The sequence below is a fragment of the Phoca vitulina genome, unplaced genomic scaffold (genome assembly GCF_004348235.1).
Source record: "Phoca vitulina isolate PV1807 unplaced genomic scaffold, GSC_HSeal_1.0 scaffold86, whole genome shotgun sequence".
In the NCBI taxonomy this organism is placed as follows: Eukaryota; Metazoa; Chordata; class Mammalia; order Carnivora; family Phocidae; genus Phoca; species Phoca vitulina.
This window is the reverse complement of record NW_022589789.1, coordinates 2,787,336-2,803,997: the sequence shown is the minus strand read 5'-3', so window position 1 is coordinate 2,803,997 and position 16,662 is coordinate 2,787,336. Positions and strand designations below refer to the sequence as shown.

Below are 16,662 nucleotides of genomic sequence, written 5' to 3'. Positions count from 1 at the left end.
AAATCATTGGTAACAGGATATAGCTGGAAGAGTTTTCCAAGTGGACGTGGCAAGGGATGACATAGAATCACTCCTATTTGTAAAAATCTGTGAACACTTTAAAAAGTACTACTAAGTGTTCTGAGCACAGTTCATACAGTAAGAATGGTCGTTCTGTGTTCTGGGCACACTGAGTAAATATATCGCTCTCTTGTATCAGCACCTAGCCACCTTCCCTATCTGGCCAGGTAGGAGAAAATGCCTCCACAGCGAGCTAAACATACTAGAAGGTGAGGGGCTGCTTCCACCACGTCAGCTGAGTTTATGATAGCCTTCCTTATGCTTCTAATGGAAGCAAACTTCTCTACTCCTTATGGCCGTAGACAATTACCATCCATACTGGTAAAGGAGAGTGATCTGGTTTGGATATCCATCAAAAATGTAGCTGCAGTTTACTGTGCATGAAATGATAGCTGGCTCTGAGAGAAGAGCTAAAGTAAAAATTGTAGAAAGAAAGACATCAAGGGAAATGCTTCGCCCTCAGGTTAAGTGACCTGAAATGTGTCGGGCGCACGTGTATTAATATGCTCTATAAACAGAATAGCGGCCTCCCCCATCTGACAAGGCCAGTAAGAGAACTCAAGAACATAATGTGAAAGCCCTTTATAACTGCAAACCACCATACAAAGTAAGTTATTATCACCCCACAAAGACTGTCTATCTCAAATAATCAACATAATACAAATTATGATAACAGAAATAGGGTCCTTAAAAACCACACAGGGGAACTGCACAATCCTTCCCAATCTTTTCCACCAAGTACAGAGCAGGGCCCCTAGGATGAGACAAGGTAGGTGCCCATGACTCCAAATTTAAGGAAGCACTCACTCTCACGGTCATGCAAGTTCAGGGTGCACACCTGAGAATGACTCCCTCCTTATATTTTGTATCCTGGGCATCCGGCTTGCCTCCCCTTTGTCCTGGTCTCAGTACTGAGAAAAGAGAAGCTGTATCCCACGGGCACTGGGAATTCAGCCCAGAGCAAGAACAACTTTATTTGGTAAAACTCTAGGTTATGTCCTAATAAATGTCCTTTTCTCTGTATTCTATATTAAATCTTTTCATTTTTTAATACACCATATTTTTTTCTGTAAAACTTTGAATACATTTTTGAAATCTTTAGGGCCCCTTCACATACTACTATGCTTGCATACCATGTATGTATGTATATGTGTATGCATGTATGTATTTATAACTATAGCCTATATTATATACATAATTGCATACTGCTTATACCTATTTCTTGAATTTTTTTTGCATTTTTAAAAATTTTATTATGTTAATCACCATACATTACATCATTAGTTTTTGATGTAGTGTTCCATGATTCATTGTTTGCGTATAACACCCAGTGCTCCATTCAATACGTGCCCTCTTTAATACCCATCACCAGGCTAACACATCCCCCCATACCCCTCCCCTCTAGAACCTTCAGTTTGTTTCTCAGAGTCCATAGTCTCTCATGGTTCATCTCCCCCTCCAATTTCCCCCCCATATTTCTTAAATTTATATATGCTTGCATATCATCTTTATGTAGTAGTATTCAGATTCTACTATGCTTACTATATTATGCTTGTAATTTCCACATATACCCCAATTGGAAAAGACAGACCTAGAAATGAAAACTAAAAACCCATTTGATAAGAACTATGACCCAATTATGCAACAGCAAACTCTAAATTATATATTTTCAATAAGAATAATAATAAAAGCTGATCTCTTCAATCATTCTGCTCATGAAATACATTTTTAATAGAAATTATTGATAAGAGCCTTTCCAAAGAAATGCAAATTGTTGGGCGCCTGGGTGGCTCAGTTGGGCGCCTGGGTGGCTCAGTTGGTTAAGCGACTGCCTTCGGCTCAGGTCATGATCCTGGAGTCCCTGGATCGAGTCCCGCATCGGGCTCCCTGCTCGGCAGGGAGTCTGCTTCTGCCTCTGACCCTCCCCCCTCTCATGTGTTCTCTCTCATTCTCTCTCTCTCAAATAAATAAATAAAATCTTTAAAAAAAAAAAAAAAGAAATGCAAATTGTTGGTGCCAATGTTATCTGAAAACCACATATTGGCATATCTTTTACACTAATCCCATATCTTTGGAATTATGTTGCTACTAAGATTAGAATCTGCTGTTTTACCTTGTTTCTCCTTAAAAACATTGCTAATGTTCCCTAAATCAATTAACGGATTGAAAAAAGTATATTCTATTTGTTAACAAAAGTTCAGCCATTTGACATATTTACCTTCCACAACTGTGCAGTGAACTGTGAACATACACAATTTAAAATGTCAAATGAGTTTGTGAGCTAATAAGAGTCTTAAAGTAACTAAATATTCTTAAACCATGACATAATTAATTCTTCCCTATCAACATGCCCATTAAACTAATTTCAGACACAGTAAACAGGACACTAGAATACTTAGCAAGTTCAATTGCAAAACTGACAGCTTATTCTTTAAAGGATGTAACCATACCCTGACCCCCAATGTTATTAAAATTCCAGTTATTAATCCTGTCTTATTGCCCTTTTGTTTTCATAACATTTTCATCAAGGATTAGGGAGATACTGTCAGGCTGGAAAAGCTCACATTTCCTGCTGTGATTCCCAACAGCTGCCTTTCTTATTTGGATAACCCTTCATTCATATTCTTTTCCTTGCTCCACATTCCCCATGGCAAAATCACGCAAGTCCTCCCCATTTTATCAATGCCCTTAGGGAAATTAATGCCACAATCTATTCCTGCTAGCTACTTATTTATTTTCACCAATACAGTGCTTCAGAAGGCCCCAAACAGATCTATTCCCAGGGCCACCTTCACAATCCTCATCACGGTGGAGATTCAAAGGCTTTTGTCCCAAAGTTGAATACTGCCAATATCTAATCCTTACTTTCCCTGTTGTTGCTTTCACTCTGAGACACAAACTGCAGCAGCGAATGGAGTAGCATCTGCAGATTTCAAATGGGATTTTACTTTATATTATAGTTTCCCCTTCTATGTTGAGCCAAAAACCTCATTCACGGATATGCTATTATCATGCAGGCTGGAGTGTAGCTCTTTTTTTAAATCCTGTGGTTTCAGTAAGAGAATTTTTTAAAAAAAGAAAGAAAGACAAGACAGAGACAGACTTTTCAAGGATCCAGATTAACAGGTGAGACTATTCCAAGAGATCTGCAGAATTCCCAGGTACATGTGCTGGATGTTTGTGTGGTTTTGTAAGGAGCAGGGGAGGAGGGTTGGGGAGAGGGCGACTTTGCTAAGATCACCACTAAAATGTTAACACAAATCAATGACGGGCCTCCAGACTCCTCTGGTCTAATACCAATTTTTGACACAAGTCTGGGTAAGAGTAGAAAAGAGAAATGGGTAGGTGGTGAAGGAACAATGCTGTAACATTTAAATACCATTTTGTTGATGTATTCATGGAACACCCCAGAGAAAGGGCAATAAGAAAATTCTGGTATAATGCTTCACGTGGCTTATGTTAATTATCACTACAACCTCACAAGGTCATCCCTGGGAGGGACTTGCCTTTTGGCTTATGGATGTGCATAATTACAAGGCATGCAAATTAAGGCACACATCCACACTCATGGACCACGCATTGGCTCAATAATATCAAATGCTTTCTTCTGTTTTGGAAGATTCTGGAGAAAGAAACAGCATTAGGCTGCCTCAAAAGTCACAATGTTAGAAGCAAGCGGGAAGCACTTAAAATGGCAGGGTTACAGCACTCTAAAAAAAAACAAGCAAACCTTTTAAAAAGCCTCCTCCCACTCCCAGAGCATAGCACCTATTAATTTGACCAAAGTCATCTAATTGTTACAAACTTTCAGTCACCTCAGAGATTTGCTTAGAACTGATTTAATAAAAAGAACAATTCATCAAATTAAAACAGATCTAAAATAACCAACAGCGGAACTTCACAAATGAGTAGGTCTTTTTTGGTGAGTGATAGTTCTGTTGTAGACTTGGCTGAGTTAATAAGTACAACCCTGGACACGCTAAAACAACGGGGCAAGTTTATGGGGTGGAGGGGAATCTTTTATTAAAAGAGTGATAATTAAGAGTATTAAGACCATGAAAACAGAACACAGCCATAAAACAAAACTGATTAACTGTGCTTAATGATAGACCATTTCAGCATAAAGTGAAGGTGATTGCAATTAAGTAATGGTTCCCAAGCCTGGAGTGCGATCTTACCAGTCTGCTGAATCACTGATTGCAGACTTTGTCCATGTGCCAGCATCCGTTGTCACAAAGCCCACATCATCGTGGGAGCTGGAAGATGACTGGTCAGACAGATGTGGAGGGAGCACCGGCAGCCTGTCATCTTCTATAATGACAGTGTCATCTTGGGGCATGTTCACCGTGGGGGACAGCTGGTATTTACCTGGCCGGTGGAAAAAAAAAGGAAGAGAAATTCTAGATATCGATCTAAGGGCTATGTGTATGAATGGCAATACGTTACAACATTAGAAAAAGTCTAAATTTCCAAACATCTGCTCAACCTGGTGGAACAAAATAGAATGAAGGAAATTTATTTTTTCACAAATAAATGGCCAGTGGAGGCCTCGAGTCTGTTCCCTTCTCTGACTCGACGGCTCTGTAGCTCTCAGCACAGTGTTCAATTTCACTGGATTCAGGTTTCCTAAAGCCACAGATGATCTCCTGAACATCTTATAAAGTGAAAATGCTACACAGATTCTAAGTTGTGAAAGTCCCTTGGAAAATTTTACCAGGAAATTTATAGGGAAGCCCTGCAGACTTACATCAATCATTCACCTACTCATTTGCTGGGCATATACCACATAGCAAGGATGTAAGAAAGACTTAAATCTCTGCCCCCAAACAGCTCACACCCTAGAGAAACAGAGAGACATACAAACACTGATAATTGACTGATGGTGTGAAGGACATGCTAAAAAGACTGTGGCCTTCACCTGGGTGGCTGGAGGCAGAGGACACCGGGGATCCTCACCAAAGTTAACCTCATAGTTGGGCTTTGAATGATGAATATGATCTTTTCTGCTAGAAGAAATGATGACATTGGTTTTACACAATGGCAACAACATCATTAAATTCATGATGGAGAAATGCTCCCAGTACATTCAGGTGACACTTCAAAGATGAGTACATGCAGAATCGAGGCCTCATGGGGAGATGGCGGGAGTGATCTTAAAAAGATAGGATCTAACTGCCCAAAGATTTTCAGGCTAAGACAGTGGGGTCTGTACATTTTTATTTATTCAATTCGGATATAATGTTCTTGGTAAGGAAAGACTCACAACTGTCTATACTGACGAGTTTCTTTTGGGGAAATCTGCTCAGGTGCATGGATCAGCATGACAGACGTTTATATTTCTTGGGACAAAATTACGATTTAAGCCCTGAACCCTTAAAGATAAAGCTGGGGTCCAAATGATGCCATCTTCCTCCCGAAAACATCCATACTTCTTCTGGCTTCCTCCTCAAATCTTGTGCCATACTTCTGAGTAAGACCTCACTGGACAAGGCTTTGGTCCAAGTGGATACATCGAGAGAGTCCATACTCACAGAAACACACATCAGGGTATGATGGAGGCCCACTGGTCTGGCTCTCCCAACAGAGCAAGAATTGACAATTTCCCCATCACCTTACAGTGGGATGGGAGAAGTATCATTTTAAGTCCAATATTCAAATCTGGTAAGCCAGCTCTACTGGCTCCAACCCAAATAAAACGGATCGCTGTCCTTTCCCCATACTAGCACCATTTTACACTTTACACAGGGTGCTCTTTCCCTTTATTATAAACCACTTTTTAAAATAGCACCACAGCAACATGTGGAGAGATTTTAACATTTTAACATCAGGCTTAAGATCTAATTTTTAAAATAAACATTCATAAGAATGTGCAAATGATGACTTTTTGTTTTAACATGATTTTGGCAATTATGGGATGGCATATATAGGCTTGAAGGATTTTTAAAATACATATTATTCTAGACACTCAACAAAGGGACAAAAATTAAGTTGATCCGTAACTTTCCAGGACAACCCACAAAAGAAGACATGCTAGACGTTTCAAATGTGTTGATTATTTAGCACCAACTACTTTATTATAGAAATACTGTATGTTCACTGAAACATTAACACAGTATTTTATCAAGAAAAACACTCTATTTTGATTTGAAATGCATTCATTTTGACAAACTGTGAAAACTAGCAACTTTTTATAAATGCTCATGATTATAAAGCAAATCAAATTTAACTTAATTGTTTCCCTCTCCCGAATTCAAATTATTTATTTACTACTACTTGAGTTTTAGGACTTCAGTAGAGAAAGACAGAAATCTATCTAAAAAATTACCATTCATAAATAAGGTTGGACATCCTAGCACTATCACCAAAAGAAATACTTCCTTCTCAAGACATACTTTTTTGCCCAAAAAGTGTACAGAATGACAAAACCAGAGTTATCCCTGACAGCTCACCACTGACAAGGCACGTGTCATAGCATTAAATGCCAAGTCCTCACAAAGGCAAAATTTACTGGAAGGAAAAATTACAATATAATTATAGTGTACTCACTTTTAAACACAAAAACTAAAACTCTTGGGTTTACACAATATATTCTGAGAGACAGCCTAATAAGCAATATGGAACACTGAATGGTTCTTCATATGACAATCCTTTTTTTATAATATGCTGTGTTGAATAGAAATATTGTACCTTAAGTGATCCAAAATTTTATACATAAATGGTAAGAAATTTTCCTAATAATAAGAAAACAATTTAGCTTTTTCCTCTCACAAATGATTCTAGGGGCTAATATTTCAAAAGATTTGAGAATTCACATTTTTCATCAGCTTCCCAACTTCTTGACATACTCGCCAAGAATTACAGTTTTCGAATCTGGATGCAGGAATATATTGGGAGCAATGGACAACTAAATTATCTCACTCCATGTTCTACCAAACTCCACCTAGACAATACCTCTTAATGATACCTGGTACATCATAAACGTGAAACCTTCCAAGGGTGACCTGAGAAGCCTTTGATCGGTTTTTTGATGGATAAATATTTCTACTTCCTCAACTAGTTAACCGACAAACTACAAACTAAAATTTAAACCAGTCAGTATCTTACAGAAGAGTGAAACAATGAGATACGAAATGATTGTTTACTAAACATTTATTCATTGGTACATTTACATAAAAGGCAATACCATTCATGACACTAGAAACAGATGAAAACTTTTCCAGTGATTTGACTCACAATAAAAATAACATTAATGTTCCATTTCTCAATGTTAAATTTCTAACAAGATAAAAATATGCTGAGCATAATTATTTTTTAAACTCACCACAAATGTATGAATATAAAAACTACTAAGGTTAATCTCTAAAACGAATACACCAGATTTTGGTCTTGCTTTAAACAGAAAATTTCTTCAGATTAAAATTTGGAAAAAAACAAATTAAGGTTCCATGTTCCCAAATGTCAACTTGTGATGTATTTTAGTGAACGTGTTGGTTAAATTAACCATGCCTATTATTATTTTATGATTATTATAGTTAAGACAGTCCAGCAATTTAGGAGAGATTTTTTTTAAGTCTTTTAACACGAAGAATCCTAGGTAGGCTCTCTAGAGATTTCTTTTTGATGAATATCCAGGATTAAAATCCATGATTAGTGGCAGGTAGACTCATACAGAAGACATCTGGAGAAATCTTGTCTTGGTCACAACTCTGGATGACCCGACCAAAAACTAGGGAGATCGATCCAGGTTGAAGTAATGTGGGACTCATGACTCGGGGAAATACACATCCTAACTGGTCGAGGAACACAGAATGTGGCTTCCGGACTTGTCACTGGAATTTCTCTGGTCCCTAATTTCTCTGAACAGAAGATAATTCAGCTGGAGTAGATGATTTCTAAGACTGTTTTCAGAGATGAGCTTTTTTGATTTTTAGAACACAGTGGCCGCCACAACGGAACAAATTCTGTTGACTGTCTAATGCCTTTTGCTTAAAGATACGGATAAACTGATCTTAATAAAGAATGGACGTCACTAATCTTTATTGTGTGGTCTCAGTATGCCCTAGAGAGGGCTACTTTTAGAAACAAGAAATATCCAAAAACAACATAAAACAAAAAATCACCATGGGATCTTGTGACAATGTTCCTTTATCTGTCAAGTGGGAGAGTGCGGCTAATGACCCCTGACATCCTGCCAAGTCTTACATCTCTTCCTTTTTTGATTTATTTTTTTAGAAGCTTCTCTCCTGAGATATGTTCCCATAGAAATGAGTTAGAAAGCCTCAAAGCTCCTTTTGGTCTAGAGTCTCACATGAGGGTTTTTCTAGGTGAAAATTCATCCTGTTTGCATACAACTAGTCATTTCTTAAAGTAATCAACTATAATTTCAATACAAAGCTCTATTTGAATCAGAGCAGATCATAAAGTAAATACCATCACCTCCACTAGTGTCTACGTAAGGGTTATTCTAAATATACAGAAGACAATCAGCAACCAAACAAGATCTACCTGAGAGATTTCCATGTACCTAGATACTGTGCAAATCAATAAATACTAGTGCTACTGATTTAGGTTAACAGAAATTCAGTGCTCTACTATCTTATATTTGGTACCCTGTATTTTGTTTTAAGCTAACATCCTTTGCAGAATTTCTAACTTTAAGTGGGAACTGACCTAGCAAACCATTTGTTTCTTAGGGCCACTGATAATGGAATATGGACTGATGAAGACTGAGTTCTCAAATTTGTAAAACTCAAGACAGATCAGGTTAAGCATATGCATTTCTCAGGGTAAAACTATAAAGGATCCCTAGTTTCCAGTAGAATATGTAAAAAACTATGTTAAGAAAATACCCAAATCGTTCAACATTAACTTGGCCTACCAAAAAAGGGTAAAGAGTCTTTCACCCCCAACCCAAAAGGGCATGCACAGTACATCACAAAGCACACAGCTGGGAGGGAAGCTGCTGCCCAGGGGAAAGCATCTGGAGCCTTAAAAGTCCATTACATCTCTAGAGGAGGGAAGGGAAAACAACAGTAATGCAAATGGAAGTGGACTAACGAAGCCACAGCTAACAAAATCAGGGTAACAGACTATGAAGAAAATGAAGGAGTCCTCAACCCATTATATACAGCACTTCAAAAGGTCACTAGGTGAATTTTGGGGTTTTTTGGTTTTTTAGTTTTAGTTTTTCAGCCTTCCTCTGAAGCATCAGGGATTGGAGGCAGGACGCAGGTTACAGGAACTGGTGGACCAATGGTCTGATTCAGTATGGCAAGTCCTATGTTCCTATAATAAAGGGGAAATTACAGCATATCACTTTGTATGCACACAGATCCAGGGACACATGCACGCTCTTTCTCTCTCAAGGGGTCTGAATTTTCATTAATGAAAAAAGTATTTAACAAAGATAAAGTTTTACACCAAAACCAAGAAAGTATGGAAAACGCAACGGCAGTGAAGAGAATGATCATTAAGAAGCAAAGATTAGTGTGGTGATCTCTGTGCACTGTGTGGCATCTGACAGGTGCACAGTGGTTTTAGCATCCTTCCCCTACTTCCATTTATGCCAAGTAGGCAAAAAAGAAAACCACTGACAAAGTAAAACCAGAGGGCTGGCAGGTCTAAGTCCTATGTGCAACAAAATAAGGAATTGAGAATTTAGCAACTTCTCCGAACTAGAAAGCTAGAAGGACCAAAGGAAGACCAGAAAATTCTACTAGTCATGTTTATGTGTTTTTCCTGTCATGCCCAGGAGAGAGTTCTTTGTAGGCAGAGATTGTGTCTCACTCATTTTTGTATCTACAGCAAAAGTGTGTACACAAACGTCTTGTCAATAGTAGGCTTTCCATAAATGTCCACTGGCGAATGAAATAAATTCTTGTTCCAAAGAAGCTTCATAATGGAAACTTGAATTGTATTAAATCTTCATTAAAGGTTTCAAAATGGCGTTAAATTTAGGGTTTTATTTTCGAGCCTTGCGAAACACACCAACAATAAAACTGTTTTATGTCAGGTGCTATTTTAATCGAAACAGCTGCTTATGTTTTAAATTTGAAAACTCTCGCAAGTTAATCCCAAGATGAGCAACTCAGTAAATCCACCCACTCCTGTGGCAAAGCAAGTCTTTATTAACTGGATCTGTTAGGAGAAAGCTGCACTTCTGCCGAGCAAGTGCTAATAACCTCAGTACCCACTGGGGCTGAGCAGACAGTATGGTGCCGAATCCAAACAAAGGATGCAAAACACTAGCTTCCGGACTTTAAAATCAGGGCTTTGAAAAAGTAGAGATGCAACTTAAAAACGGTAACATCCTATTAAATACAAGCCAAATAAATGTGAATATTTCATCTACATACGAACATGTACAGCTGCATCTGTTCCTCTCCCTGTAAAAAAGGTGCTGCCGTGAAAGATACGTGACTTTGAATCCTCCTCATCATAAACCACTAAATTCTGACTTTCCTAAAACATGGCTTCACTTCTACTCTCAAACAAGCTAAATATATCTTGATCGCTGAACATATTTCCATGTGACCCCTTCCTTTTCTCCCCCGCCCCAACATGTTATAGGATCTAAAATTCACTTAACAAAATCAATGTATTGATTCAGTCTCTTCACTATTAACACTTCCTGGATGATTGTAATGAACCTGCTCTTTTTCCTCTTGAAAACACGGGCCTCCCTTACATTAATATTACATTAATAACCTCCCAGTGAACCGGGAAAGCATAAAAATAAGATGTGATAAACAGAGTTTTACCTGACTCACCCATTATCCTGCTGAGGGCAGCATTTCTCGTGGGGGATTCATCAAGCCCCTCAATCCCACTGTAGAGGGAATGGGAGATTCTTCGTTCTCGATCATCCAATACCGTTTCAATGGGCAGCTCAGGTCCAGAGGGGCTCCCAGGTGACTTCAGCTACAGAGAAAAGGGGGCAAGGGAAAATCAGTACTGGAGGCCCATTAGCAGCATGGGGGAATTATAACAACTTGCCCAAGGCCTGCATCCAACTGGGTACCAAATGAACTAGAACTTTTCACCCTGTACCAAAATAATTTGTGATGACAGCTCTGCCTAATGACCAACTTTCTCTGCCACTTTACACTGTGCCTCCCATGAAGTTCTGTCAGATTGCAACCACTGGAGGAAAAATATGTATATTAAAAGCTTTTTTTTTAAACTTATTTTGCTGCTTATTTTTTCAATTTGACTGTTAGTATCTGTTGAAGTCAATTTAAGTTATGCTTTAATTCAGAATTCTTTATGAGATGTTGCTCTGCACAAAGTGTGCTTTATCAGAATGGAAGCTGGAACTAAGCTATACTTTTTATATCTATAATAGGTAAATACACCTAACAATTAGCACTCATCTCCACGTGTGGTGGTAGAATTACTACCTACTCTAAAAGATCTTTACTTGTGAGCTCAGGTGTCTCGAACAATTCACTGAGCCTACATTTCTTCTGCTAGAAATTAGTTAAGAAATCATTCTATTCTCTTACTATAATCTTAAATATAAGATAGGGAATACCTGAAAAAAACCACTTTAATAGTACATAAACAATACAGAAGTAGGGACCAAATATTCTAATGAAGCAAAGATGTATATGTCACAAACATATATGATCTAATAAATAAGCAAAGAATATAGGTCAATTTCCATCACCATGAATTAAAACAGTATGTGGCATTCTTTCAAACAGCTGTGCCTCATAAGTCAGATTCTGCACAAAAATAATATGAATAAGGAACCTATGTTCATAAGGCCTTGAAACAAATCTGCTTCAAGGAGGGAACAAAGCACACTTAACAGCAATCCTCCAAACGTGGGCTCTGAGGTTAACCCCATGGACTAGTATCTTATGACGCTCTGGTGCTGGCTTGCAGCCAGAGACAAAGAGGGCTTGGGAGGAGGTGGGGAGGGGGGTGCAGCACAGCACCACCAAGTGAGAGAGAGGACCACACATCCCAAACAGAGGAAACCACAACGGTTGCAGTTCCTTCATCGGAACAAATTATTATTTCTGTTAGACACTATCATCTGTTTAATATAAATGAGATATTTAATGAAGTTCCAAATTGTAGACTTATCTCTCCCAGTTTGATAAGCACTGGGGAGATTTAATGCATTGAAGGGTCAACACAATTACAATTGGAGGCACGTCAAACTGCAGGAGAATAATAAACTCGCAGCGCTAGTGAAGTAGACTCAATAAGGTTTAAATTGTGAAATGAGGATTTGTTTTATTAGTTTTTTTTTTTTTTAACTGCAGATTACAACTGACAGCTTCACAGAAAAGTAAATTAAATATTCAAGGTCTCTGATGTAAAAAAATAAAAACATTTTCTGAAAGAATACTATGCCTCAATTCCAAAGTACTTTGGGGAGGTAAAAACAAAAACAAACTAAAGCAATACCCTATGCCTTTAAGAACAAGTATGTCTGAAAATTTTAAATGAGCACATACACTGAAGAGACTTGCGATCCAAATCTCTATATGAGACCTGCTTGCTGTACAATTTACTTTATAAGACAAACAACGTATCCTCACATTTGCTTAACAGATACATTTAATTGAACTAGATAACTGAAATTTTCTAGATGACAAAATCCTTACAAAGCTATTCATGAGAAATCCCTAAATAATCTAAAAGGCTATTTTAGAATTTTAGAAAATCAAATAAAAATTCCATTTAAAAAAAGCAATGCAGGCTTTCTAGAGAAAAAAAAAAAAAACAGTAAGGTGCCTGTTCAGAAAGAACCTCACAATTGAACATTTTCATGGGAAAGAGTCTACACCTCCTCTACCTCCCTAACCATGTCTAATTTACATCTCAAAAGACAGATTTAAATGAAGACATCAGCAGCCTACTACATAAATATTTAACAGAAGATACAATGCCTTTTAATTTCTTTAAAAAAAAAAAAAAACTTGATGGGGGTACACAGTTTTGTTTTAAATCTTTTGATGATTTTTTTGTTGTCGTTGCAAGAAAAGGAGTTTAGGAAGGAGAAACACACCACGGGGGTACTATGGCGGCACAGGGGAGAGGCAGAGCGAGGGGGTAGAAGAGAGGCCCAGGGTGGTCTGCAACCTAGGCTAGTCCCAGGCCCTGTAAGTCTCCTTACATAAAAACCTTCTTCAAATTAAACTTAATTAGAAGAAGAAACTAAAATAAAAGAACTACAATTTTCACTTTGTGGCTTGTTGTTTAAGGTGCAAAAATGTTCTTCAATCTAACTTATTCAGTCCCAGGTAGGAGTAGTTGTGCTCAGCCCCCTCAGCTCCACCTCTGGAAAAATAGGAAAGCCTTTTCACCTATTAGAGAAAACTTAGCTCTCGGTTGCAGCAAGATAACTCCTAATGGGTAACAGTGTAAAGGGATACAGTCTTTTTTAAAGTAATACAGAAATGTATATCACAGGTCCAAAAACATCTTATACTCCTTGACCCGGCCATTTATTTCACTTTGTGGTCACTGCCCTCACAAAATAATAAGCTACACAAATAATAAAGATACATGTGAATCAATATTTATCATAACATTATTTACAAAGGTATAAAATTGGGAATTACCCCAATACTGAAAAACAATGTAAATGTAGTCCACACTTAGAAAAGATATTCAAATGATCATATGTTGCTTTTATAATCAGAAAATAACAAATGATATATAACAACAAAAATTGGATATTGTCCAATGAATATGCTTTCCATTATATACTTGGACTACTTTTCTTAGGAAAAGCTAAAATCTTGGCTTCTTTTAAAAAACTAATATCTTTTCTGCAGGGTTTAGCAAATTCTCATGTCGTTGTAGGTAAGCATGAGTGGGTCAAATGATGTCTTTCACACAGAGAAATTGTATCCCACCATCTCAACCATAAGCATTGAAAACCTGGCATAGATAAGGCCCTGATCTGGGCAGCAAATTAAAGACTGGGTTCTAGTTACTAAAGGGCACAATCTTATTATTCGACATTTCAGTATTTTTGGGCTTATTCTGTTTTATCCCCAATGCCTGGCACAGAGCAGATACTAGGTGAATAAATGGATGAATAAATTAATTTCCGAGTGAATAACTCAGATTTTCCTCAAAATGGTTTGGAGATCTTATACACACTAGGCCACGTGGAAGCAGGCCTAAAACTGAGGGCACAGCACAGTATGTGGCCTAGATTACAATGATATATTGTGGAAAGTACTAACATCCAAAGGACAGGTAAACACAAAACAATGAATAAAAAGACAGGCTTGAGTCTTGGAGAAGAGTGGTCTTAGCTTTAAGGTCCAGTTTCAGGTTCTGTTGTCATGTAGAACCACACTTCATCTCCTTTGCATACCCCACCCCCCCACCGTGGGCTACAGCAAAGATCAGAGAGGTACTGGAACCTCCCCAAGTCATTCTATCTGTAAGTGGCAGACCCAAAATGTAACTGTCTGATGCTAAAACCCATGCTTTTATTGTATGCTACTTCCTAACACAACCAGAATATAAATTGCCTGAACAACACAATCACAGTCAATTAAGGCCCACTCACATTGTGTAAGAGGAATGGACAACTTGTTTCTAAATTACTTTGCCACTACCTTGGCCTTGCAGCCATTAAGCAAATCATTTGACCTCTCTGCATTTATTTCTTAATACATGAAGTGAAGAGAATCATAAATGATACCTTAGGCCCCTTCCTATTCTAATATAGCTTTCTAATTCTAAGAGGATTAAACCTACAGAGAGAACTCATTTTAAAGTAGTCCCTGCTGACTACATCCTTCAGTATGGGGTCTAAGACAAGGCTCACCTGGTCACATTCTCTACTGGTACTAAGACGATGCTTCATATGAAATAATTTCTAACACAGATACAATTAGATGACCGCAAGCTATGTTAAACCGCAGTAATTTCTACAAACATTAATTTCCTTGGAACATCCACAATCAGCATAATTGTCAAACACAGGTTATTTTCAATCCTCAAGGAACAATGTCAAGTATTTACTCCCGTTTCCCTCTACTACCCTTCAAAGTCCTCAACAAATGTGTCCTTTGTGATGATAACCAACGTTTCTGCCTCTTGCTTTATGTATTCTATCCAATGGAAAAGATTTAAGAAGTTTTTCTCCAATGGGCGTCTGAGTGGCTCAGATGGTTAAGAATCTGCCTTCGGCTCAGGTCATGATCCCAGGGTCCTGGGATCGAGTCCCGCATTGGGCTCTCTGCTCAACGGGGAGCCTGCTTCTCCCTCTGCTTCTGCTTCTCTCTCTCTCATGAATAAATAAAAATCTTAAAAAAAAAAAAAAAAAAAAGGAAGAAGAACCTTTTCTCCAAAAAAGTTAATCCATCAATCAGGAGCACAAAACAAGGGGAAGCCATTTCTTTTTTTTTTTTTTTTTCTTCTAAAGAAACAATTATTGTTGATGAGAAGTTTTTAAATGTACTTAAGAACATTAAATGTAAGGAAAGCAAAGGAAATCCAGAATCCCTGCCAAAATATTAATTTGGTTACCATGCCTGGTTTGTGCGTGTGTGTGTGTATGTGTGAGTGTGTTTTGTTTTTTTTTAGAACTTCAGTTTCTAATATAACTAAGTTATCTTTTCTTCTAAAAACGCCAGCCTCCCCAGGATTATTTCCCTTGTCATTCCGTTCGTGCTTAGGTGTCAGCTCTGGGTTGGACATCAAGAGATGGAGAGGTAGGGACATGGCAGATGGACAAGGTCCCAGCCATCTCAGAATTTACAGTTCCCACGAAAGAAAACCCGAAAGGAAACATGACAGGGTAATTGCTGCTAGATGAAGGTAAGTACTCCGACTACGGAATACTCTGGTGAGAGAAACTAAAATCTAAAAGCTGGCTTTGTGAGGACAAGGAGCAGAAAGGGCTCATGGGGCAAACTCGGGCGAGAGAGAACCGTGCGCCTGAGAAATTGCAAGCCGTGCCGAGGAGCTCACGCAGGCCGCACGGGGACGCACTGCAGGGGCACAGACGCCGGTTTCTGCATGTCCCGGGGGGCCATGGGATGGAGACTGGCACCTGTCCTGGAGGGGATGGAAACCTCCTGAAGGGAGTGACAGGAGCAATGTGTTCTGTGGAAAAACCTGCCTTCCTGCAGTGTGGAGAACGGACTGCAGCAGCGAGCCCCGTGGGACAATGGGGCCTGAGGTGGGGCGACAGCAGAGGGGCTGGAGAAAAGTGGCTCGAGGAGAGAGAGATTCTGGAAGCAGAGGTTACCGAAACAGGGAAGGCATTTGAAAGGTCCAGAGTTAACCCCGTCTCCAGCTTCTACAACCACGGAGTAGCGGTAGGGGTTGGGGGGGGATGGGGCAAGACCAGGGTTGATGAACTACTCAGGGAGGAACCAATTTTGAAGGAAAAGTATAAAGTCTCGGGCACCTTGTGACTTGGGAGCCTGAGCGACAAACCAGTAAGTGTCTGGACCTAGAACGGAATTCCGAGCTGGAAACGGGGTCGTGCGATTGGTCGTAACACGGGCGGTACCTGAAGATCTCCCAGGGAGCATGCGCGGCGTGGAGGAGCCCGGGGGGAGGAGCCGGCCCGGGGGGAGGAGCCGGCCCGGGGGGAGGAGCCGGCCCGGGGGG

General features: G+C 39.0%; 1 protein-coding gene across 1 annotated transcript in view; it reads right to left on the bottom strand.

Moving 5' to 3' along the window:
* Positions 1 to 16,662, bottom strand: part of PARD3 (par-3 family cell polarity regulator) — a 647,142-nt gene that overhangs the window by 218,008 nt on the left and 412,472 nt on the right. Inside the window, exons 15-16 of the mRNA XM_032395672.1 lie at positions 10,830 to 10,980; positions 4,239 to 4,428 (exon numbers count right to left, since the gene is read on the bottom strand). Of these exons, the coding sequence (XP_032251563.1) occupies positions 4,239 to 4,428; positions 10,830 to 10,980 (341 nt within the window). The remainder of the gene's footprint in view (positions 1 to 4,238; positions 4,429 to 10,829; positions 10,981 to 16,662) is intronic.